Source organism: Mauremys mutica, chromosome 5 (genome assembly GCF_020497125.1).
Source record: "Mauremys mutica isolate MM-2020 ecotype Southern chromosome 5, ASM2049712v1, whole genome shotgun sequence".
NCBI lineage: Eukaryota > Metazoa > Chordata > Testudines > Geoemydidae > Mauremys > Mauremys mutica.
Window position 1 is genome coordinate 101,350,444 of NC_059076.1, and position 27,512 is coordinate 101,377,955.

At 40.2% G+C, this 27,512-nt stretch overlaps 1 protein-coding gene across 6 annotated transcripts in view; it reads right to left on the reverse strand.

The window, feature by feature from the left end:
* TBC1D1 (TBC1 domain family member 1) overlaps positions 1-27,512 on the reverse strand; it is a 192,101-nt gene that overhangs the window by 87,552 nt on the left and 77,037 nt on the right. For 5 of the 6 annotated variants that reach the window (XM_045018773.1, XM_045018774.1, XM_045018778.1 and 2 more), the window contains 6 exons: positions 20,908-21,441; positions 16,749-16,838; positions 10,256-10,360; positions 9,574-9,706; positions 8,011-8,102; positions 3,465-3,575 (listed from right to left, as the gene is read on the reverse strand). In XM_045018773.1, the coding sequence (XP_044874708.1) occupies positions 3,465-3,575; positions 8,011-8,102; positions 9,574-9,706; positions 10,256-10,360; positions 16,749-16,838; positions 20,908-21,441 (1,065 nt within the window). Of the gene's footprint in view, positions 1-3,464; positions 3,576-8,010; positions 8,103-9,573; positions 9,707-10,255; positions 10,361-16,748; positions 16,839-20,907; positions 21,442-25,038; positions 25,117-27,512 lie in introns of those variants that run through there. The other variant, XM_045018777.1, reaches the window with a different exon arrangement.

Genomic DNA, 27,512 nt, shown 5'->3' on the forward strand with positions numbered 1-27,512 from the left:
TGACAGTCAACTCACAGCTGATTTATTTTTTTTTAGTTCAAAGTTTAAGCTCAATTTTAGTGCTTGTGAAAGTCGGACAGCTCTGGAAACTGAACACAGAACGGGTATAGCACCACAGAAGTGGGAATGGAGGGATAAATGTTGTGCCTCAAACCTAACCTAGTCTTCTCAACTATATGGACCAAAGAGTAATTCTCTGTGTCCATTAAATCTTGAACTTTTCTCCTGAGGCTGCCAACAATAGTGCCAGATATACACAGTGGTAACAGTATCAGAGATGTGAATGCATTAGACCAGTTGATATCACATGGAAAAGTGGACAGCTGTCAGGCAGCAGTAAGTTCTGGTCATTACCAATCCAGGCTGTTGACAGTTCCAACAAAATGACGCTACATCCTATTTCCAATCCCCAAAACAAAGAATTCAATCTTTTCCCTCTAACTCAACTCTCCTCAACCCTACATAGCAAGCCATTTAGTCAAAAAGACCTTGCAGTTTTCTGGTGAAAAATACTTGTTTCAAAAAGACTTTTTGGTTCAAAAAATATTAATGTTCTATGAAATCTCTTGCAGCTGTTTAAATTTAAATTCTTCCAATTTAACAGAGAACTTGAGTAGGATTCCTCACCCAGAAAGCAAGTGTGAGTAGCAATGCAGGAGAGAATGCAAAAAAATTCAGGGTGTTTGGGTTATTCATCTTTGAGAGATGTTCCAGAGCTCTGAAGATAAAAGATCGAAGTAGATATGACATTTTCTACTAAGAAGAATGGTTGGGTGAGAGGCAAATCAAGTTTGCTACTAGAACTTTGGCATCTTTACAAGAGTCTGATTATTATTTTTTGGCTTCAGGGGCTGAAGAAACAGACTACAGCATGTCTCAGCAGCATTAAAATCACACAGTTTTTATATTAAGACATCATCTTCCGCCTTAAAAACCCACTTTCCAACTGTTTTGAATCTGAAACTATTTGATAAAAATAATTGGCACTAATCCCAAATGAAAATATTTCACATCTGTTAACAAAAAACCCCAAACACTATTTCCTCCTGTCCTACCTCAGCCCACACTGCTCTTTCTAAGCCCACACATATCTGGTCAGACACGTAAATGACTGGAGAGTTGACAAAAACAGTAAATCAGAAAACAAGAATGTGAAGCTTTCTTCCTGCTTTCTCAGTAATGCTAATAATTAACCAATAAGCAATAAAAGGATAAGAGATTAAACACAGAGCTAGTCACAAAAAAGTGGGTGATGCCTCTCCAATTACTTCATGCTTTAAGTCTGAATACTTAGAGGGAGCAGAGTTCGAGGCAACTGCATGTAGGGACTTCAATGAATCTGACCCTCCAGTGTGTTCACTGTGTACCTAGCCAGCAGGAGGAGACTGCCTGGAGCAGGCATTCCAGTACATTTCCTGCTATTGCTAGATACTGAAAGAAATGTTGACCAAGATTTTCAAAAGTGACTACTGGTTTGGGGTGACCAGACTGAGTCACCTTAAAGGGGACTGGTTTTCAAAAGGGTGGTGCTCAGCCTTTTCTATAAAATCAGGCCCCTTTAAGATATTTCAAGTTGGGCACCCCAAAACTGAGACATTCAAAATCACTAGTCTCTTTTTAACCCCTCCTCTGGTGAGAGAGAAGGAGGAGAGACAAGCTGCTGCAAGGCTAGTGGCAGTAGGGAGATAGGCGTCTCCAGGGTGAGAGGCTGCTTTCCTCCCCATAGGGCAAATAACTAACCCTAAGTGTCTGTTTAGGGGAAGGACTGACACCCCGGGGCCAACAACATGACAACACACACACTGCAGCAGCGAGGGGGCAGGGAAATCTGTTTGTAATTTTTTTTTCCTTTTGCTTGGTGGAGGAGACCCACCTTGGGCCTGCCCAGAGGCTTACATTGAAAATACTGACAAGTAAACACAGAGAGGGAAGACAACCACTGTCCAGAGCTGGGCTGATTTACCCCAGGCCTTGCCACCACCAGAGGGGGAAGTGCTAAATCTGGCGAGACGGGGGAGATACCGGGTCATGATACATGCATTTGAAGGGCAATCTGCCCACATTCTTTTCTAGCCATATTGCATGTGAGGTTGGTTACCTCCCAGCTCCTTCAGCTTTTTTGGCTATGTCTACACTACGGATCTCAGAGCGGCACAGCTGCAAGATCTCCTGTGTAGCCGCTCTATGCTGGCAGGAAAGAGGTCTCTGCCAGCATAATTAAACCACTCCTAATGAGCGGCAGTAGCTATGTCAGGAGGAAAGTGTCTCCCGCCGACATAGCACTGTCCACACCGGTGCTCTTGTCAGTGCAACTTTTGTCAGTTGGGGGGTGTTGTTTTCACACCCCTGATTGACAAAAGTGCTAGTGTAGACAAAGCCTTAAAGACTGAACAGTAGTTTTGTCCTTCCTTTCTCAAGTGAAGAACGCTGTCTCCTCTGTCAGTTTTGCAGCAATGTTTAACAACAACCTCTGTTTGCATCAGCCTCAATGATATTTCCACACAAACAAAGAACTATCCCCCACATTACCAGGCAAGCCCAGCAGTCCTTCCTCAGGATAAATTCCAGTGGGCCTGATTCATCATTGAACTCGACTGAGACTGACAGGGAGCCAGAAAATGAGAGCTGAGTCTTTTTGAAATTACACATATAGGTTTCAGCTGTAATTAGTAACTGTGACAGAATGTAGTATTTTCATACGAATGTTTTCTTATCTTCTCAATACAGTGGATATAGAACAGACTAACTGCCAAACCAGTGGTCCAGCTAGACTGGTGCCAGCCAGTACCAGATACTTCAGAGGAAGGTGCAAGAGACTCCACAGCAGACAGTGCCACTAGTCGTTTTCTTATGCCCCAAACATAAGGGTTGATATTCTTTCCTCCCTTTCTATTAGCACATGGGATACAAGTATATTCTGACTGGACTTTCTCTGCCCACTGCTGAGTGGCTGTTGCTTCAACCCTCCAGCTCTCCCTTCCTCAGCGATTCCACTTCGGCTTCACTGAACACCTGCCCCTCCTTCCCCTGGCTTTCTCTGCCCTGTCTCCCTCCACTTCACTTTCTTTCTATTTAGAATATCCCCTCCTAAGTAAACTCACCCCCCAAAAAGTCATGGGGCTAAAATGACATTTGCTGCCAACTCATTGTTCACTCTGCTTCTGTGTTCTACCCCTTCCCCCAAACCCTGTGTCTGTCTTGTTTATTTAGATTGTAAGCCCTTTGGGGCAAGGCGTGTCTTTGTACTGTGTTTGCACAGTGCCTGGCCCAATGGGACCCCACTCTTGGTTGGCTCTTAGGTCCTACTGTAAAAACATGTTAAATAATAAATATCCCACCAGGAAAGAGCAAAGTGGGCTTTCAGTTCGGTGTTAATTTTACATTAAATACAAAGATGGAAATTCACCATTGAGAAGTTAGTAGGAGAGGAAAAAGACTATTTTTTTAAATGAAGGCTCACATACCTGCTTTGCTTCCCCAATGTGAACATGATCCTTCTGTTTTTCTTCATACATGTTTCTTAGAATAGAGATAATCAACTCATTCTCTTTCTGATCATTTCTTGGTCTTAATTTCTTTTTTAAAAAACAGACACATGAAAAAATAAGAGCTGCATTCATATAGTAGGTTTTAAATTATTCCCCTCTATTTTAACTTTTGTGATTACAAGTATGTAGTTAATGCACACTGAATAGTTTAACCTAGTTGATGCTGCTGTATAATTCCACTAGAGGACACCAGTGGTTCAAGCAATGCAGCAACATAGCCAGATAAATATTTCAGTGATATTTCACAAACACCACACAATGCTGTGACTAACAGCAGATATCAGCTGCTGAAAGTCATTTGAAGAATATTTTAGAAAGCATAACATTGTCATAGCTAGAACAATTCTTAGTATAAATATCATTTATCAATATGATTCCAAAATAAAATTATAGTTTTACCTCTGTAGTGCATATGTAATATTTCTCTCTCAGTTATCTGACCATTTTACTATGAATCCAATTCATTATATAAAACTTCATATTTGTAATAAGCACCTCAGCAGAACATGGCAGGTACTTCAAAAATTAAACTTACATTTTAAATCCTGCTATTAGTTTTTAATCCTAAAGTTTTGAAGTAGTTTAAATTAGAAATAAATATCCAATGCAACTGTTATATTTTGCACAAAAATATTCAAAACATTTAGAAAAAATCATTACAGTTAATTACATTAATTAATTGCAAGTATACCTGCCAATTTAGCTAAATGTTGTTTTGGTTATAGATATACTCAGTTATAACCACAAGAGAGTTTAGAATGCATTAATGCACTGGTCCTAAACCAGGTACAATCTATTATTAAGGAACATCAGAGGGGAGACCAGATTAAAATATTTATCTCTGCTTATTCAGATTTCCACCTAGCCTTTAGGATTATTAGAAGAGAAAATATTTGTAAAATGGTAACTACTGTAGTACATATCACAAAGGTGAAGCTTTTTAAATTTATGTAATTCTTACAATTACGCATATAACATATGTGATATATTATGAGCAAATATCAAATGTGACTGGGAGCAACTCTGGTTACAGCAAATATTTTTAGAAAGATAATTATCTCAAAAATGGAAATCAGGAAAACATATTGAACCTTAAGGACACACTGCATCTAAAATCCCAGACCACCAAAATTTGTATTAAAAAAGTGCAAAGAGATGACAGATTTTTTTGTTATGTTTTATCCAGGGGATTATTTCTACAGCCTTACAATAAAATAAAAATAATCTTCAAAAGATATGTTTTAGGGACCTCAATGCAGTAAGACAAGCTTAGGTTACAGAAATGCCCAGTCAGCTGGGGCACTAGTGCCAGTTTACCCCAAAATACCCAGGAGTTACTATGTTCTCAACTAAACTAAATGTTTCATTTTTGGTTAGGCTGACCCAAATCTAAATATTCCAGTTTGTCAAAACGTTTTGTTTTGGATTAGTTCCACATTCAAGTGAATCTGCCTGAGCTTCCATGTCCCATATGTTCCCATTTTCTTCCTAATAAAACTACTTTTCCCATGATGCATCACACTCCCAAACTGTTACTCCCGTGAGACACCACAACTGAGCAGGATACAGATTAATGTGAAACTACTCCAAAACCAAACCAGTTTGATTTGGTTCAACAAACTGAAATATTTAGATTAAGGCTGTCAATTAATCACAGTTAACTCACGCGATTAACTCTAAAAAATTAATCGCAACTAAAAAAATTAATCACTATTAATCGCAGTTTTAATCGTAGTGTTAAACAATAAATACCAACTGAAATTTATTAAATATTTTAGATGTTTTTCTACATTTTCAAATATATTTATTTCAATTACAACATAGAATACAAAGTGTACAGTGCTCACTTAATATTACTTTTGATTACAAATATTTCCACCGTAAAAATGACAAACAAAAGAAATAGTATTTTTCAATTCACCTCATACTAGTACTGTAGTGCAATCTCTTTATCGTGAAAGTGCAACTTACAAATGTAGATTTTTGTTTTGTTACATAACTGCACTCGATAACAAAACAATGTAAAACTTTAGAGCCTCCAAGTCCACTCAGTCCTACTTTTCGTTCAGCCAATCGCTAAGAGAAACAAGTTTGTTTACATTTATGAGAGATAGTGCTGTGTGTTCTTATTTACAATATCACCTGAAAGTGAGAACAGGCGTTCGCATGGCACTTTTGTAGCCAGCATAGCAAGATATTTATGTGCCAGATATGCTAAACATTCCTATGCCTCTTCATGCTTCAAACACCATTCCAGAGGACATGCTTCCATGCTGTAGGTGCTTGTTAAAAAAAAAAAAAAAGTGTTAATTAAATTTGTGACTGAACTCCTTGGAGGAGAATTGTATGTCTCCTGCTCCGTGGTTTCACCCGCATTCGACCATATATTTTGTGTTATAGCAGTCTCGGATGATGACTCAGCAGATGTTGTTTGATTTAAGAACATTTTCTCTGCAGATTTCACAAAACACAAAGAAAGTTCCAGTATCAGATTTCTAAAGATAGTTACAGCACTTGACCCAACGTTTAAGAATCTGAAGTGCCTTCCAAAATCTGAGAAGGATGAGGTGTGGCGCATGCTTTCAGAAGTCTTAAAAGAGAAACACTGATGCAGAAACTACAAAACTCGAACCACCAAAAAAGAAAATCAACCTTCTGTTGGTGGTATCTGACTCAGATGGTGAAAATGAACATGTGTTAGTCCACACTGCTTTGGACTGTTATCGAGCAGAATCTGTCATCAGCATGGATGCATGTTCTCTGGAATGGTGGTTGAAGCATGAAGGGACATATGAATCTTTAGCGCATCTGGTACGTAAATATCTTGCGACGCCAGCTACAATGTCATGCAAATGCCTGTGCTCACTTTCAGGTGATATTGTAAACAAGTGGGCAGCATTATCACCTTCAAATTGTAACCAAAGTTGTTTGAGTGACCGGGTGAAGAAGAAGTAGGACTGAGTGGACTTGTAGACTCTAAAGTTTTACATTGTTTTATTTTTGAATGGAGGGTTTTTTTTTTTTTACATAATTCTATAAGTAAGTTTAACTTTCATGATAAAGAGATTTCACTACAGTATTTGTATTACATGAACTGAAAAATACTATTTCTTTTGTTTATTATAGTGCAAATATTTGTAATAAAAAAAAATAATAAAGTGAGCACTGTACTCTGTCCACATATCTATTCAAGGGACACCATCATAGGATCTAACTACATAATGTACATCTACATCCAGGGCTCATTCACCTGCACATCTACCAATGTGATATAGGCCATCATGTGCCAGCAATACCCCTCTGCCACGTACATTGGCCAAACCGGACAGTCTCTACGCAAAAGAACAAATGGACACAAATCTGACATCAAGAATCATAACATTCAAAAACCAGTAGGAGAACACTTCAATCTCTCTGGTCACTCAATAACAGACCTCAAAGTGGCAATTCTTCAACAAAAAACCTTCAAAAACAGACTCCAACGTGAAGCTGCAGAACTGGAATTAATTTGCAAACTGGATACTGTCAGATTAGGCCTGAATAAAGACTGGGAGTTATTGGGTCATTACAAAACCTAAACTTAATTTCCCATTACTAATTTCTCCCTACTGTTACTCACACCTTCTTGTCAACTGTCTATAATGGGCCACTCTCTTACCACTTCAAAAGTTATTCTTCCTCCCTTAGTTTCCTGCTGTTAACTGATTTATCTCGCTAGACTGACCTCACACTTGGTAAAGCAACCCCAATCCTTTCATGTATTTATACCTGTTCCTGTATTTTTCACTACATTCATCTGATGAAGTGGGCTCTATTTATGCCCAGATAAATTTGTTTTTGCTGATACGGACTAAAACTCTGAAACTGCACACTTTGTATTCTGTGTTGTAACTGAAATCAATATATTTGAAAATGTAGAAAACATACAAAATATTTAAATAAATGATATTCTATTACTGTTTAGCAACGTGATTAATTGTGCTATTAATCACTATTAATTTTTTTAATTGCTTGACAGCCCTAATTTAGATTCAGGTTGAAAAAAAAAACCAAGCTGAAATGAAGTATCAATTCAGGAACATCAAAACGTTTTGTTTGATCATAAGTATCAAAACAATGTTTCACATCTCCAAATTGAACGTTCTGGTACTTGTTTCTTTCATGAAAAGTAAAATTCTCTACAGACATTTTTTGTAAAAATTTCATTAGTCAAAAATCCAGTTTTCCATCAGAAAAACACAGTTTAGTCTGAAGATCTGATCAGCCCTAGAAACAACAGTGAATGACCCAGAATTTAAAACAAATGGAGATTTCCAGATTGTCACTGAATACTGTAAGAAGCTGAAGAACAATTCTCAGGAAAATAAAAGCTTTCATGCTGGATACAGATTGTAAATAAAGACCGTAGCAATATAACTTTTAATTTAGAAACAAAAACACGCAAACAAAAAATACATATTACCTGAACCTGCTCAAAAAGAGCAGCCTGCTCCTGGTTATTTAGTGTTGTTAGATGCTTCTGGAGTTCTAGTTTAGTTTTAGAAGGATGTAGTCCTAATAAGGGATGAACCAAGAAAAAAACGAACAAGTATTGTAATAAGCAAGCTTTAAACTGATACAATACACTAATCATATGATATGCACAGAAGTTTAAATAAGAGGTATAATCATTGCTATTTAAATGAGTTATCTGCATTAGCTTTAGCAGATGGGTGCTGTAGTACATATGAAATGAGGAAATGAAATCTTTTGCAACAATGAGTTTTGCTGGAATAAAGTGCAGGATTAGGCTTCTTAGCTGACCTAGAAGATTGCATGATCATGTAACACAGAATGAACCTAGATTCTGCTGTGGCTTATCAACAGACTCCTTATTGAGGTTTTATGCAGTATAGGTTTTGGGAGTTTGGGTTTTTTTTAAATATATTTGCTATTAACTATTTTCTCATTTATATGCCTCGCTTTATAATTTGCCTCTTCAAGAGTTTTGCCAAGATACATGAAATACTGTATTCTCCAGCTTTTTTCTTTTGCTAAATTCGTTTACTGATATTTAAAAGCATACAATCCTGTGGCTCTCATTAGTTCTTCTTTTTCTTATTCTTGATTAAATTCTTTTTCTAGATTTTTTTTAGCACCAACAGGTTTCTATACTTGTTAAGCATCTGATTGTTGGGTGTATATACTTCCCCATCAAGCTGGAGGTGGACAATAATATTCAATCAGACTCAATTGTCCTTTCAGTGCTCTCAGAATCATAGCTAGCTGAAGGCCAAAAAAAAAAAGTACAGGGTAGTGTAGTTCTGGAAACTCTCCTGTTCCTACAGATTAGTACCAGATATGTCTTGGTCCAACAAGATACTGTGGCTTTTCATTGATCTGACAGCTGCTGCTGTCTCTCATTCACCCCAGCCCTACTTTAAATGGCTAAATTCTTAGCTGTGAAACTTGCTGAAATGCAAAATGTTCCTGACCTCATGTCTTTGCCACTTTCTGTACAATAGATGTAAGCTGCAATTACTTTGTTTTCTACCAGAAGTACAGGTCAAACACATTAAAAGGATCCACCCTTTGAGATCATGCTTGATAGCAGAACACCACCTCTATCTGACTCAGTTCATTAACAGGACATGCAGTTCTCAGCTAGGGCAGAATATTCCTTAAAAGTTCGTTCAAAAATTATTTCCAATTTTTTTTATTGTTTATAAATTCAAGAACCAAGTAATTTTCAATGCAATTATATTTAACTTTTATTTCTTTTTAAAAATTAAGTAAATACACAGTATGAATCAATTTAGCTTTTATTTGATCATTCTTGATACTAGTACTCTGATCTTATACTGTATTGAAGTTATTTCTTAATTAATTGACCAGGCTTCAAGTGTCCAAAGTTAATACAGTCCTGGGTTTAAAAACTGTGTATTCCTTTAGATCAATGTTCACACATAAAAATATTGCTCTGGTAAGTAAGTTAGAAAGAATACATTTTCAAGAGGTTTCATTGTCAACATTGCTTAATACTTACCTTCGATCTTTTCACAGAGTTTATGCAGGCATTGCATAGGGCATCCCTCACAAAGTTGGAGCTGAGCTTTGGAGGTTTGTTGCACAGCAGCTACAGTGAAAGCCTGTTTCAAAGTCATCATGATTTCATCAACCTAACAAGAACAAGAGAGGAAATCAAGGCTAACGAATTACAAGTGATTTCTGCTACACTAAGCTGGTGTTGTTTTCAACCCAACAAAGTCAGTCTCTTTAAAAAGGATACCTTCATTGTTCTGGGATTATGTTAGGATAATGTGCAGGGCATCCCCTGAGATACTGACCTTCTGGTTGTGGGTTTGGCTTTCAAAACTGATATACCTACTGAATGTAATCAAACCTCTCCATTCATTTTAATGGGAATTCTACTTTTAAAAACAAACAAACAAACAAAACCCCATGATATACAACTTGACTTAATGCTTGGTGAAGTATGAAGTGCTCTATGGCCTCTGACCACTCCAGATATGCCAGTGTAGGAGGTTATATTTATTTTGAATAGGATATATATTCTAACCTCTTCCTTCAACAAAAATTCAGTTTCTCAAACGGTTTTCTATCTTAAAAACAATTAAATTTTTATAAATGCAATGGAAGTTGAGAGCAAACAACAACAAAAAAACTTAGCACCTTATGATATCAGACCTTTAATTAGCGTCTCTTACCAGGGCTTCATCTGTGCACTGAAACACGTAGCAGACAAAGTAGCAACCACCATTTCCTGAAGACTCTCTACAGATGAACCCAAAGTGATCCACATGTCTAATACCCTGGCACAAAAGAAGTAGTAACAAAAGACTCAGTCATGTTTACAAGTTGATTTCATACGTATAATTATCACACCAACACATTAGACAGATGTCCAACAGCATCACAGCACCATAGTAAACCAAATATCTCATTCCATCCATATAAAAACCATCTACCCCACTAAAGCATCTTTTAAATATATTTAAATAATAAATACTCATTTACAAATGTAACAAACTGTAATGGATCTGTTGGGGAAGAACCTGCATGGACAGACAAGTGCATGACCACATGACCAGACCAGATTAAGTTTCATCTCCAATGTACAGCAGTAAATGTTAAAACTCCTCCAAAGAGATTGCATCCACTCTAGGGACTTAATTCAGTGACTCTTCCTCAAATTCATTAGTACTTACTACTCAATTGTACTACTATTGTTAGTACATATATCTCAGAAAGAGGAAAGGTTGCAGAATCAGGCCCAAGAATCGGAAACAAAACCCATATTAAATTATTCTGGCAGTACCCACAATGTGATGGCCCCAATACTGCAAAGATTTATTTCTGTGCTTAACTTTACTCGATTTGAATAGTTCCGCTGAATTCAGCGCAGCTACAAAATTCAGCATGCGCAAAAGGCTTTGAAAGATCAGAGCTTCTGATAAGTAGTGTACAAAGGCTGCAAGAGAGAAATATAATCACATTTTGTGCAATTTATTTCATAAATACAAATTTATCTGTATCTCTACCTATCCGTTATTAGTTGGTCAATTTCATGTAGGCGTCATGCCACAATTGGGTTTTGCATATTAAAGTGAACCTTCCATTAAGGATAGTAGAAAAGAGGCATTTGATTTGTAAAACCAAAAATCAGGAGCAGATTCACAAGAAAAACGTGAGTTTCAGTCAGTTATAACTAATCTGGATATTAGCAAACATGACATTTCTCTGGTGTTCCCTATCATGTCAAATACTCAAGATTGTCACTCTATCATGAGGATACCAAAATCATAAAATGTGAATATTTTTTGGACACATATTGGCCAGGAGCACCAAAAACGAGAGCAGGTATATGTAGCAGAGCCAGGCCAGTCATCCTAAAGTAATGTGAACAGCACAATCTCCTTGCTATAAATATTAATAACCTTCCATCAAGCGCCAACTGAATAAAGAAAAATAACTTAATATACATGTAGATATCCAATTTCTCATAATACGATGGTTGCATACTCATATCACTTGGAAAAAGTATTATGACAAAGGCAAACATTTGGCATTAATATTTCAACAGAAGATATTAATTAGAAAGATAATTAAATGATCTAGAGGCCTCGGGTTCTTAAATTCTAATTTCCTATAAATGCCCAGTCTAGCTCTCTTACGGTGTATACTGCAGAGCCCACTGTTATAATATCTGAATGTCAGTTCCAGAAAATGTGTGTTCCAGAAAATATAATAAGGCTTGATTTTGACCTCCTTTATATATATTTGCAACTCCATTGACGTCAAGAGGGTTTACTCCCACTGTATACCAGCATTAGCAAGATCAAGATGAAACTCAAAAAAATTTTCTGTTGGTTACTCAGAATGTTGCACACTTCATGAAATTTTATTCTTGTAAAATCTCTTCATGAGTCTGAGTGAGTTCTTAAATCTGGGAAAATGGAAATTCTATACTGATTCTGAATAATCTGCTAAATAGGATTTGCTTTGGAATTAGTCCGTATTCTTTGGAATATGTTAAAGCATAAGTAGATTACCCACAGCAGGCACGAAGGAATCCTTTATAACCCTCTCCTGCCCTCCACAGACAAGTCTCTCAGAAGAATCAAGTATTTTTCTGCTCCTGGAAGCAGTTTTCTGAACTTGATGAATTACAAAAAACAGTGATATAGGGACTCCTATGTTCCTATGTTATTATCTACAAGTTTGGGTAGACAGTTTATAGCGAAGACTGTTGGATTCAGAGGCCACAGTACTCTTCAATTTCTAGATTGGTCTTAAAGCCTATTTTATGGTTATGGGACACATCTTGTTTATTCATTTTAAAAGAGAATCAGTTCTATTTCTTGATGGACTGTTGGAGCAGGTCTCTCCTGACACTTCCAGAATTATTTTAGCAGACATATCCCTTACCATGCTTCAGATGGAACAATACCTCAAGTCATTTTCAATATACATCTCTACTTCCATATAACGTGACCCGCTATAACACGAATTTGGATATAACGCGGTAAAGCAGTGCTCCGGGGGGCGGGGCTGTGCACTCAGGTGGATCAAAGCAAGTTCGATATAACGCGTTTTCACGTATAACGTGGTAGAGGTGTATAATAATTTTCTGGTGTAAGGAAGGAGCACTATTTGATCTCCATCTTTACAAAGAAACAAACTTCAGAAACGTGCTAAGGTGGCACCAGCAGTCCTCCTTCAGTAGGTAGTGTCCTTCACTTCATTACAAACACTTTAAAAAAATGCCTAGTTTTTCAAAAAGAATTGCTGACTAATGCAGCAAGCACAGCATGTGTCCCTTCACCAAGTAGCTAGAAGAGGGGTGGGCAAACTATGGCCCGCGGGACCATCCTGCCCAGCCCCAAAGTTCCTAGCCAGGGAGGCTAGCCCCCGGCCCCTCCCCAGCTATCCCCCCTCCCCTGCAGCCTCAGCTCGCTCGCTCTGCCACCGGCGCAATGCTCTGGGTGGCAGGGCTGTGAGCTCCTGGGGCAGCGCAGCTGCAGAGCCCGGCCTGACCCCTGCGTGGTGGTGGTGGCAGCAGCAGCGTGGCCCAGCTCGAGCCTGGCAGCGCGGCTGTAGTGCCGACAGCCACCAGTGCTCCAGGCAGCGCGGTAAGGGGACAGGGAGTAGGGGGGCTTGGATAGAGGGCAGGGGAGTTTGGGGTGGTGGTCAGGGGGCGGGGATGTGGATGGTGGTCGGGGGGAAAACAGGGCGTTGAATGGGGGCAGGGGTCCCGGGGGCAGTCAGGAAGATGGGGAGGTTGGATGGGGTGGCAGGGGGCAATCAGGGGCAGGGGTTCCAAGGACAGTCAGGGGACAGAGAGAAGGGGTGGCTGTATGGGGTAGGGTACCAGGGGGGCTGTCAGGAATGAGAGGCGGGGCGGGATGGGGCAGCGGGGATCCGGGGGCAGTCGGGGACAGAGAGCAGGGGTGTGTGGATGGGGCAAGGGTCCCAGAGGGGTCCTCAGGGAACGGGGGTGTTGGATGGGGCAGGAGTCCTAGGAGGGGAGGGGGAGATAGAAGGTGAGAGTCGGACCACGGCCCCCTCCCCTAACCATCCCTCCATACAATTTACAAAACCCGAAGCAGCCCTCAGGCCAAAAAGTTTGCCCTCCTCTGAGCTAGAACGTACCCCAGCTTGTTTTCTTAAAGCTCCCCAAACATACATGAGCTCACTAACATGGGCTGTAACACTATTAACATGCCAACTATTCTGCAGAGCAATCCACTAACAAATTCACAACTTTCACCTTAATCATAACCACAAACGCAGCCACCCTATATCTTTGGTTTTGAGTGGTAAGGGCAGTGAAACATAAGGCCTCCCAGGCCTCTCATCACCTAACCAGAAAAGCACAAAGCATCTGCTTAGTTTAAGCACCCATGTATTCCCATGAATTCAAGGGGACCTCAAGGTTAAACATAGGCTTACGTGTTTGGCTGGATCAGGGCTGGATTAGTAGGAGTCTTGCATCACTATAAACTCTGCCACACTCACAAGACTAATAATACCTGCGAGCAAGGCAGAGTATTAAAGTAATCAGGATTCCACTTTGAGAGCATGTGTTTGTTTCAGTATCCCAATTGCTTCTAAGAACAAGAACACAGCAGGCAGAGCAGAGCAACTGAGACAGGCAACCTTACCCTCCTGCCTTGTATCATAGTGGCAGCCATGTCCCAGCACTAACAGCAGAGTCAGGAGTCGGTGCCAACAGGCTCCAAGCATTAGCATAGTTTCGGGGGAAGGCACAACGGGCATTGTCTTCCCAAACTGCAAGCCTTGGGCAGGCGTGGAATTTGCCACCTCCATCCCATGCACAGCCCCAACTGTGATACTGCTCTGTGGCTGGCCACACATGGATGTGAGAGTGGAGTTATCTGCTCCCTCCCCTCTCCTAGTGAGATGAAGAGAAGCTGTATATGTCCAGTATCCCTAACTGACAAACCACCTAGCCAGTAAAGCATTCTTCAGGCCTGAGGGGACCCTGAAGTCAGGAATTTACTTCCTCTGCTGGTCTATCAAATAACTCAGGATTCTGGCTGAAAAAGTAACCTGAGGGAAGGTCAGGGTTCAGGTTCTCCTGTGATCAGGGAAGTTTTCTTTAATGGCTTTTTAATCAACATAGTGTCAATAGTTACATTAGCACTATTATTTTTATAATTAGTGCACATACACCTAACAGGTGTGCAAGGAAAGTAGAGGAAAGGGCGCAAGGAGCCCCCTTTTGCATGCCCACACTGGCCCAGGCACAATGATAGCCATTTTCTCATTTGTCACTTTAAACCATCTCACCCTCTTTTTGCATCTCTCCACTAGCTTTCCTTCTCCATCATAATGAATTAACTATTTGTCTTCATTTTCAAAGCCCTTCATGGCCTATTCCCACTCCATCCTCCATCTCTCCAACACTGTTGAGAGGTCTTGCCTCTCCCCTGCCAATGATGCCAGCCTGTGTCACTCATTTGTTACATTTTAAAACAAACGCCTTTGGATTTCTCCTCCCCTGCTGCCCTTCACCCATGGGAGTTCCCTGTAAACCTGCACAAAACTACCTCACTGTCCTCCTTCAAGTGTCTCCTTAAAACGCCCCTTTGCTGTGATGCCTGCAAAAAGTTTTGACAACGGTCGAGCAGCTGCTGTGCTGATATCCAGTGCTTAATTACTAATGAAAGAGGTGCCAGGGCTCAAGCAATTTTTTTACTTTCATAACTGACACGGCAAGCACCGATGTGCTGGGACTATGAACTGCCAACGTAGAGGTGCCGTGGCTCAGCCCTGGCAAAAATTAAGCATTGCTGATATCGCTGTCAATCATGCTGACCAGTGTTATCTCATTATTTCTTTGTGAACCTGTCTGTTTTTTTATTCCACCGATCCCCTCTTATCTGGTATTTAGATTGTAAGCTATTTGGGGCAGAGACCGTCTTTTTGTTCTGTGTATGTACAGCGCCTAGCGCAATGGGGTCCTGCTCCATGACTGGGCTCCTAGACTCTGTCACAGTATAAACATATAGTATCAAACATGCTCTCCTGAGTGCAAAGTCTTCTCTGAATTCACACTAGTCTCCTCAAAAGAGGCAGGGCCACAGTTGTGCTCTTCTGCGATGGCCAGTAAAGCTGATTCTATACAGAGGTAGAATCAGTTGCACTACAGCAAAGTTCCCCAAACTGTGGGGCGCACCCCCCCCCAGGGGGGCATGGAGGAACATCCAGGGGGCGTGGAAGGCTCAGGCCAGCCTCTATAAGGGATGGGGAGGGAGCGGCGCCACCCAGCCCCTCCCCGCCCTAGCTGTGCTTTGGTCTTGCCTCAGCTACATCCCCAGCTCTCATCCCCGTGCCTGACCCCATCCCCAGCCTCGGCTCTGTTCCTGGCCCCAGGCCAAGGCTAGGGGCAGAGCAGCACCTGGCCATGGGCCCAGCTGCCAGCCCCCACTACAGCCCGGCTGTGGCTCTGCTCTGGCCTCCACCCCCAGCCTCGGCTCAGACCCACCCCCGGCGGTGGCCCCAGCCTCGCCCCCCCTTCCTCTGTCCACACACCTCCCCACCCCCAGAGCCGCAGCCACTCCCGGCCTCGGAGGTGCGCGGACTGGAGTAAGGGGCGGCGCGACCCCCAAAAGTTTGGGGATTATTGCACTACAGTAAACAACCTCCATCTTCCCTCTATAACCCTGGAGGCATACCATCTGCCTTCACAAGCTCCTACTGGGGTAGTGTATCTCTGTACCCCCTTACTATGAGCTGAGTGCAATAACTGTATATATCTGTATGGCCTACAAAGTAAAAGGAACCTGAGTTTGACTGTTATTTATGAAGAGTGTTCAATTAACTCTAAAGTACTGTTTACGAAGTCTATTTCAGTGACTGATAACGCACTGCACAACACACATACAGCCGAGGGAACCCTGAACATGCACAGCAGTGAATCATGTCTTCTGGAATCTGAAAGCAGAACTTGACAGGATATTCAGTCCACTTATTTTTTTACTGCACAAAGATAATCTTGACCTCAGACATTACAAGGCTAAACATTAAACAAGAAATGAAGGCCTTACAACATTACAGACTGCCAAGGCGTCTACTCACCCATGACATGTGGGGATCCACTTGGAACGAATGGGGAGGGGAGAATCAATGAGTATTCATGAATAGCAGAACCACCATAAAAATTAATGCACTTACCTGAGAGCAAAAGGATATTTCCTTGAAACTTTTCTCAAGTGCTACTTTTTTCGTGTCAGGACTGATGAGATAAACTGCAGATTGCCCAATCTAAAAACAGTTAAATAAAAAGAGGATTACATTTAGCTTCAAGAAACATTATGGCAAATTTGTTCCAACTAAAAAAATGTTCCTTGGGTATGAGAAATCTCAAAATTTATTCCATTCCATACTTTGACTCAATGTAGATTTAAATTACAATAGTACAATACACACCACATTTTGCATGAGAGAAAAAAAATGATGCAAAGTTGGACTTGCACTTACTATTAAATTTATAGCATTGTAAAATACTGAATTGGAATTTTGTTCTGTTTACGAGGCAAAGGAAAAATTAAAGGACCTGCATTTAACTAGACAATAGCAAAACTATACTCACAGCAAATCCTGTATCTTGGCAGAGGGTTAGACAAGATGACACTTGCGGTCCCTTCTAACCCTATGGTTGTATGATTCTACAAAAAATCAGTTTTCCCATAACCTTAGCACATGTCAATTTAATCAAAGTTATGTGACGAAACTGCAGTGAAATCGAAAGGCAGGCCTGGAAGCTGACCGAACACCCACATATATTTTTTAAAAGTGTTGTTAGATGTACACAGTACTTTAAAGGCAATGCATCTCAAGCTATAAAAATGAGGTTACTGGAGTACATTTTGATGTACATTTAGCTGTAGACCAGTTTTGTAGCAGTAACCCTGTAGCTGCCGAGAAGCACTGCCAGGTTTGAACAGGAAACTTTTTCCCAGACAGGCACTAATTTTAAGGTGAAACAGCTGTTCAGGATTTTTCATGAGACTGGACATGGGCCAATATATAATGTTTAAATTGCAAAATTGTTGCCAAGTCTCTGGGGGCTTCTTCCTTGTTGCCAGAAGATTGTATCTGCAACCAGGTGAATTTTAGGATGTTTTCCTCTTAGAAAGGTGGAATCCCCCATACATGCACAAAAAAACCCAAAGTAACCCAAAAAACTACAGCCACCTACAATTCCCAGAACGTATATTAAACCAGCCAGTGTGTCCCAGATACTTAGCTTATTGGAAAGAATCATCCAAGAGCGTAGGGGAGGAGAGTTGGGCCTCCTTCTTTTGTCTGTTCTAAGCATTTCCCCGTGGATTCACTCTTGACCCTTTCTCTCACTTGAGCCTCCATAAAACTTCCCACCATCTCCTTGTCCCCATGGCTTGTTTTCCTTTGTTGTCCCCCAGGGCCGACCTTTCAGCTTTTACTTGGGGGGAGGCCATTCATCTCCTTGCCGCTCAGCAGACCTCTCCTCTGTTTTTTGCTGGCTGCCTATTCCCGTGGCAGGCAGCTAGCTGCCACTTCTACCCCATGCAGTTGGAACTGTCAGAGGAGTGGGTCACTGTACCTAGGGCACTGGCCAGGATAGCAATCTCCCAAGGTGGTTTATTAAAACAAATGACTGTTCCAGACAGATTAAGGGAATTGGCAAACATCCTAGTCTAAATGTTTTTCATAACATCTAATGTGCCAAATACTCAGCCTCTACTATACATTTCATAGAAAGCCATAACAATAACCACTTCACTCAAATAAAGGGTAGTTCAACATCTGAACAATGTTAATTCAAGACTGATCAATATTAGTTGGCTAACAAATGAATTCCAGCACTGAGATCAGCTAAGGGATGGTGGATACTGCAGTCCCTGACCAAGTCATTTCACTTCCTGCTACTGAGAGGTGTTCCAAACAGATGTGTCATACAAGAAATCCAACTTTGCGTATTAAAGAAGCACCCTTTGTGACATATTAGGAGACTAGGATGCCATCAGGCAAAAGTAACCAAAGTTAAAAGCTCAGAAAGAAGCCACATCTGAAAGTCAGGCCACTTTTTTGAGTGGCTAACTCTATACATTCAAGTCTGAAACACAAGGAGGTTCGAGTCAAAATTTTCAGTTTCCACATCTGTAAAACAGGGGTTTAAATTACACACCTCTTTCAGCGTTGTGGCAATTTAGTTAAAGCGCTACGTAAGTCCCAAAGTTCAATAGGTGGGGGGTTGGACCTAAATATCCCCCTATGCATTCTCCCCTCATCCTGCAAATGTTTGTCATAGTTTAATAGTTTTTAAACAAATACTTTTTCAAACTAAGACTTAATTATTTTAAACGGCACTATTGTATTTTTAAGGTTACAGAACCTGCCCTGTGGAAAGATGGTACATAAGGTATGGCTTTAGTGGGGCATGCACATTTTCCCCACACACATCCAATGTACCTCCCAGAAGAAGCCAGTGTACAGCTGCAGAGCAGCTCTAGAGTTCAAGAATAGTCATAGCTAATGCTGTCCCTAAGCTCATCCCTCAAGACATAATGATTACACTTCTATTCTGCAGGTGTAATGCCTCTGGGGTCCCTGTTAAAACAGTGCATCTCCTTCACTACTCAACGGAAGGCCTTGGCTCAGAGCCATAAGAAAGCCCTATGAATTTAGTCTGACACAATAAGGGCATGTCTACACTGCAAAACTAAGTCGACTTAACTTACATCGGCATACAGACTTTGCAGTAATTACATTGCTTGTGCATGTCTACACTTTGTTCATTGTGTCAGCAGTCTGTGTTCTCATCAAGAGTACTTATACTGATTGCACTGTCAGCACGGGGCATTGTGGGGTGGCTTCCAATAGCCAGTAACAGTTGATGTAAGCAGCACAGTGTCTACACTGACTTTATGCCTCTTGTGAACATGGCGTTATTAAGTCAGCATAGCAAGGCAGTTACATTGGCGAGAGCAAAATTTTAGTGTAGATACACCTCTACCCTGCTATAACGCAACCCGATATAACACGGGTTCACATATAGTGCGGTAGCAATGGGACTCCGGCGGCGTTTTAAAGGGTCCGGGACTCCGGCTGCTGCGGGGAGTACAGGGCTCTTTAAATCACTGCCGGAGTCCTGCCGCTGCTACACCGGGCTGCGGCAGCGGGGCTCGCTAGCGATTTAAAGGACCCGGGGCTCCAGCTGCTGTGGGGAGCCCCGGGCCCTTTAAATCACTGCTGCAGCCCTGCCACCACTACCCTGATATAACGGCATTTCACCTATAACGCGGTAGGGATTTTTGGCTCCCCACGACCGCGTTATATCGGGGTAGAGGTGTACTTACATAGTTAGGTCTGCCTGGCGTCGACCTAACTCTGTAGTGTAGACCAGGCCTAAATTTTAAAAATATTGCACTGTATTTAAAAAACTTTGTACTAAAAAGCATAGAACCACCATCCCTTCTCTCGCCATCTCCATTTCCAGGGATAGCCAGCCCAAAGAAACACACAAAAGTACTTAATGTACCCAAGAGATGCGCTCAAGATAACCAGCCAAAATATTGTCTACTATACTACCTCTAATTAACCAGTGTTGTACAGAATATAGTAAACATGAATGTATTTGCAATATAGCAGGAAAGTGAAGCAAAACTAACCTATACACTTTTCAAATCCTGACCTTAAACCACAGTAGGGGTGTAGCTGGCTAGGTGAATTTTGGATATAGACAGATCAACTTGGTGCCAACCTCAACTTCAGTATGCTCAGAACTACTCACAGTAGCAGCCCACAGTTACACATACACACCGATTACTACTGGGAGTAGGTGCAGTTAAACTGCAAGAGCACCTTAACTAAACTACTTGTTATGGGACACATAGTGAGTGCTTGCCTGCAGCCAAGTTCCAAAGATTCTGTGCTCTAAACAGGAAGCATCTCTCACCTATAAAGTTGTTTCTGCTGTAATTATTTAGCATAATACACACACACACACACACAATATATATATCACAGAAATAATAAAAGTTAGTCCCAGCCTTTATATCAGACAATTATCAATAATATTCCCTAATAATTTCTCACTGTCTTTTTGAAACTGAATGTTTTATGTGGTGCTGTTTTAAATTGTTTCACTTAATATATTTTGACAATGGGTTTTTATACTGAATGATAAAACTCTACGAAGAAATATATAAAATTTGATGTGTAACTTAAGCTCCAATAACTGCAGGAAGTTATTCAAGGAGGCACTCCCATCTTTGTAGGACATTTCTTTTGCATTTCCTATCCAGTGTTTAGAGACATAAAATGCTTTCAAAGTTGCAATTTGTTTTACCGTGAACAACATAGTCCGGTTTCCTGCAATATCTGTTGGCTGCACGACATTGTGTCCATAGCTAAGTTGACGTTTTAGGTTCAGCGAAGTCTCAGTTTCATCAAAAGAGCTGGCAAAACTGTTACTCCTGCAACTCCCATCTTGCAAGTCCCTCTTAAAAGAAAAGGAACGCAGCCCAGGCTGAGAATAAGATTTCCTAATTGGCCTTTTCTCTTCTTCTTCACTGACCAAGGGTTGGAAAACAGATCGCAATTTATCACTGAATGATAATCCTCCAGAATTACTGGCAGTTTCACGTTGTTGGGACAATGAATTAAATTCCATTTTTTTGGTACAACTAACATGGTTAAATTTTTCGATACATTCATCTATTAATGCTGGGGGTGCATTTTTGTGTGCTACTGTCACTCGTCCACAGAACAACACCTCAAACTTTTTGGAAAAAGGGTCTTCAACTTCTGATGGATTATTCTGAAACTCTTCTTGGCGAGCGATTTTTCCAGCCTGTCGAATGGAGCCAATAATCTCAGGCACCTACGAGAAAGAGAAAAAAAACAGTATCAACAAATGGTTCTTTATGCCTAAGACATTGGAATGCTAAAAAGAGACTCCTTATGTCAAATTTCCATTTCCAATTTCCAAGTGTCACTAATTTTGGGTGCCTCCTTTTCTGAGAGACCAGCTGGGGACGTCGTGAATTTATCTCAAACAATATGTGCATTAGTAGTTAGATATTGTTCAATAGAAAACCTTGCAGGGAGAATGAAAACTGGTTCATTTGCTTCCCTAACAAGAGATCATTATCATTAATACACAATCAGTGGACCTGATCTGTCAAGGTGCTGAGGATTTCCAAAAAAGCCTCTGGACTGATTTACATCAAAACAATTTAAATCACAAATTTTAATCATTATTTAAATCAGCAAGTAGAAAACCTTGATTTAAATAATCGATTTTAATTATGTTCTGCATTTGTACGTTTTAGTTATTTTCCTGAAGAAAGGTTGATTCTCATTGGTTGGTAACCTTAAAACATGTTGATTTGCAATTAATTATAGCTTTTAGACTACATTTGGTGCTTCTTTTTGCTAACTAGGAGAATAAATTATATCTATATATATTTATTTAAGCAATTATATAGTTTAATTTAGGTTTATTCAGATCCTCAATTTTTACATTTTTATTATGTTAAGAAATGCATCATTCACCATGCTGTGTGGAGAATAAAATGATGTTCTTCATGAAGTAAAAGTGTCGAAACACTGTTCCAGTGTGTTCTAGCCCTGTCTCAAAGGACAGACTACTGAATAACCTATGGTGGACCCACAAGAGTCCAGGGATTCCACTTAGGGAACCACTGTACTAGATGATTCATTTTATACTTCTGATTTGTGTCAAGCTCCATTTGGCTGGAAATCGAATGAATAAAAAATGTGCAAAAACCAGCATTTAAAATCTATTTATTAGTTAAATAAAACTACTTTAAATGTGCTGGATACGTAAGAAAAGTTTATTAAAATGTTTTGCATTTAAAACTGATTTGTTAAAAAAAGGAAATATCATCAATAGTTAATGAATTGCATTGACTGTTTCTGGTCACCATGTCATTGAAAATTGTAGAACTAGTAGGTCTCATCCTCCCACAGCTATTTTTCATTCATAGATTGAAAGAGAAAAAACAAACTTTCTGGCTTTTTCAGCTCCCAATTGGTTTCTAAACATTGAATGAAATGGTCATTGAAGTGAACTAGTGTGCTAAGTCAGAGCTTGTAAATAAAATTTGCTGAAGATACCAAGTTTGGAGGCATGATCAATACAGAGGAGGATCGGAACATTATACAGGATGATCTTGAAGACTGGAATGACAGAAATGGGATGAAATTCAACAGTATTAAGTGCAAGATCACGCTCTAAAAATTTCTGCTGCAACCTGGGGCTCCTTAGTTGGAAGCAACAGAGACCTGAGCATGTGGGTCAATTACAGGATAACTATGAGGCACCAACGAGATGAGGATATGAAAAGGGCAAATGTGATCCAAGGCATTTCTAGTAGAGATATAGAAGTATTAATGCCATTGTTCAAGGTACTGGTAAGACTTCATTTGGAATACTGTGTACAAATCTGGTCACCCATATTCAAGAAAGATTAATTTAAACTACAACAGATGCCGAGAAGAGCTACCAGGATGATCGGGGAATGTAAGGCCTATCTTATGAGAGGATACTGGAAGAACTTGTCATGTTTAGTCTAGCAAAAAGAAGGTTGAGAGAGGAGATGATTGCTCTCCATAAATGTATTAGTGAGGTCATTTTAGAGAGAGTGTATTTAATCTAAAGGATGGTGTTGGCACAAGAACAATTGGATATAAACTGGCCATGAACATATTCAGGCCGGAAATTAGAAAGTTTCTAACAATCAGAAGGTGAGGTTCGGAAACAGCCTCCCAATAGGTGTTGTGGAGGCAAACAACTTAAATTAGTTTTACCAGAGAAGGGGAAATGTATGAATGCAATTATATGATGGTGTTGCTTATGATGGTAGGGGGCTGGGCTCAAGGGGCTCATGTCTGGTTTTTCATATGTTCCCCAAAGCTCAATCTTGAGGGTTTCAGCAGGAGTCAGGAAGGGATTGCCCCCACCCCTCTCCACCTGCTTGCCCCAACGTATTCTGGGAGGGTTTTTCTTTAAAAAAAAAATAATAATAATAATTCCTTTCTTGAAGCATTAGGGATGGACATGACTGGAGATGGAGAAGGCCAGAGCTCTGAAGTGGCACCAAGTATCTCTTGCTCAGGTGCTTTGCTGGCTGATTCTTGCTCACATGCTCAAGGTTTACCTGATCGCCATATGTGGGGTCAGGAAGGAATATATCCCCAGGTCAGATTGACAGTGACCTTGGGGATTTCTCACCTTCCTCTACAGCATGTGGGGGTGGGTCATTTGCCAGGATTATCTGGGTATATCTCACTTAATCCTTTCCCTGTCATTAAGGGGACCTCGAGCTCTGGTGTACCTCAGTCTTTCCTATTTTCTGTCGGTGGCACATAACTGTATAATACTTTGGTTTCATTTCAGTTGCTGGATTTAGTGTGCACGTGCTGGGCGGAGTGGGTGACTTGTGGTATACAGGAAGTCAGACTAGATGATCTAGTGGTTCCTTCTAGCCTTAACTCTAAGACTCTATGATCTCCTTGAATAAGATGAAAAGAAGAAAATATTCTCTCTGCCCCTGCAAAAGAGACTATTGCTGTCAAAAGTTGGTTTAACCTTTCAACAAACTTCAGGTGCTTAGCCAGCAACTTCCATCAGTTCAGTGGTTTGACTTTCTTTAAAACTTAGCAGCAAATATGTACTGCTTACTATTATTTTTTAATAGATCATCATCACTTTAGGTCTTGACATAGGCTGCCAATTTCAAATTTAATTTTAAATAGGTTTATATTTTAAAATTAAACCTCTGTTTAATGTAATAATTTAATTTTTAAAAATCCTCAATTTTCGTCCACCCCAGCCTCCACTCACACCCAGTGTTAGTATCAAGTTCAAACTCAAAAGGAAAGACAAATAACATTCTAGAATATAACAGTAGCGAGAAAACAATCAGGAATGCCAAGCATTAATGCTATTGGTAGATTAATGGCAAATTTTGCAGACTTGTTATAACCTTCATAGTAGCACATTCTACCATTAGACTACAATATTTTTGACAGAAAGTAATTTTGTTTGAAAGAAACAAAATAATTCCTTTTGTCATATATTTCTATAATTCCACATGGTGGGAGTCCTACCTAAATTAATTTAAGAAACATTCCACCATTTTCAGGGAATCCATGTTAGGAAATACTCAGTTATGATCCACAGAAACTATAAATTATAAACAAAAGCCCAACTACTATCAGAGACCAATATTTTAATTAATTAACATGAACTGAATCAATAATAGTTGGAAATCGCTTCTGCTGTCTGAATAGCACATGCAAGTCTTCTTCCAATGGTCTGCTAGGCCCATATCTATATTGTGTGTACCATACTTGGTTATGTCACACTACTTTGTGTTCTTTCGCAGCCTTTGATTGGAGTAAGGGATTATATTATCATATCAGCAACAAAGGCTGTAGAACAAAGACAAACCTCGTGCCATAGTGTATTCATCCAGCGGAGAATACTGCCAGGTATTTAACAATCCAGAATGATTTTGACAAAAGACCAATGAATACATAATTTTCTACAGAAATGGATCTCATCTAGTGAAAGAAGAAATTTAGGATTAAACCCACTTTCAGAATTATTATGTTCATGAAAATTTGATTGCTGATGCTGCAGAAGGAGGTCTGGAATAGCATTCTAAAACATCAAACCAGGAGAACCATCTCCCCAGACAAGTACTGAGATGGCGAGGTATGCTTGAACCCCAGAGAGCCCTTCTGGAGGTCACCTATGCCTTTAATAAACATATCCATGGTTTTTTAACAGTTTAAATACAACAGAACTATGCAGAAACAATTGAAAGGTTTTACCTTCAAGAGTTTAGAAAGACCTTAGCACTGTTTTTTTTAATAGATAAGGAAGTATGGCAAAAAGTATTAGTCAGAGGATTAAAACAATGAATATGACAAATAACAGTCAGGAAACATTACTTCACCCTTGAGCATGATGCATGAACCATCAGTTAAATCATACATAGAGGAAAAAAAGACAATGGGTCAGGACTTCAAAATTCTATTCCCAGCTACGCCACTAATTAGCTGAGCAGCCTTGGGCCTATACAGCTCTGTGCCTTGGTTTTAACATATGTAAAACGGAGAGGATAGTTCTTGTTACCTCCAAGGGTGTTGTGAGGCTTATTATTTAATAGGCCAGACTGTGTGTTCTTCCCTTTCTAGACTGAAAGAAGAAAACATCTGTGGGAGACTTTAAACCATTTTTTCACCCTCCCTAATTCTAGCCCTGTCCAGAGGCACTATTGAGAGTAGACGTAAGGTTGCCTTATGCCGTGCCAAGTTTTAGGTGACCATCTTTGGACTGTTACTCCAGCATAATAGCTTCCTCTCACACCCTCCTCTACCCATTGCAGAGCCAATACACCAGATCCTCAGGACTCAGTGTTTGTAAAGTAAAGTACTTTGAGACACACTCCTGAAAGCTGCTATTTAAGTGCAAAGTGATATTCCTGGAATTGAAGAGAAACTGGGAGTTGGATGAGGTTTGGCAATTTCCGATTCAGATTTGTGAATTGTAAGGAAAAAGACCCTTCATCTAGCCACATAACTTATGCAGTGTGTCAGTTACACATATAATTTGGTTATATATAGCCACATTTCAGACTATGTCTGTATGAGCATTTTCTAGGAAATCTTCCCTTGTTCCATCACCAGTACAGCTCCACCAATGGGAGTGCCAGAGTAGACCAATTACAAGTATTCGTATTACCATGTTCTCCAGACATGCTCTGAGCAGGTTGGACGACACAATAGGCTAAAGACACTGACAGCTGAGCTACATTCCCATTCTCCTCATCGCTACCATTACCAGGATGGTGGTGGTGGTGGTGATGCAATAGAGGGAGATTTCCTGGAAAATGCTAACATCTGCAATGCAAAAATAGCCACTAAAGGGAGCTTACCCCAAATCAGTGAAACAGCAGTTTTATTCCTCCACGCTAGGAGTTTGCACCAGCACAGCTACTCCAAAAGGTGTAGTAGGGGAAAATTCCCAGTGTAGTTAGGCCTGTGACCAATTGCTAATGCATTGTTACTGAATTTGTTTTCTTCAGTGTTTATATCCCTCAGATACCCTTCGGACCTTCATGAGACTGCAGTTCTATAGCAAACCGGGCCTTCTATGCAGCTATAATTTAACAAACAAAAACGATAAAAGACAAACCTAAAATCCTAGGTTTACTTTAAAACAGTTAATGAACTTCACATTCAAAAAGATACACAATGGGCCTTAAAAGGGAGGGATAGTTTTTATTTTGCCCTGGGCTTGAATTTCCTGGTATTACATCATTTATAAATAGCAGCTGGGCTTCAATGCTGTGTCTATTTAAGAGTATGTCCTCCTTTGTTGTGTAAGAACATGAAATGTGTACCTAAGCTCAACACCTAAAGGGCATCTAAAGAGCAAAAACCGGGAGAAGTACTGCCACTTGCAACGTACATTAGATTTTAATGGTCAGCCTAGAACATCACTTCAGTGGCGTAACTGCAACCATTTCTTTAATACATGTGCACACCACCAGGCTGATCAGGCAAACTGATGCAGCATGGGTCTACTCTAATATTTAATACTGACATTGAGTAGAAGTGATAAATCTGCACTTGGCTGTGCATTTAAACATTCTCCTTAATTTGTTAGGGGGATGAGAGACAGGGGAGAAAGAGAGAGTGGGGGAAAACCCACAACTGTTTCCCAAAGGTCTTCTGGGGCTGGATGAAATTGTTTACAAATATTTTTACTATTAGACTTCAGTAGTACACCAGACCTTCATGTACAGGTTTGCATACAGGTCTAGAATCGAGTAATTAATAAGTTTTAATGTTTGCTCTGTCCCCAACTCCCTCTGTGCTCCCTGGGAAGGGGAAATCACTACACCACTCTGTGTC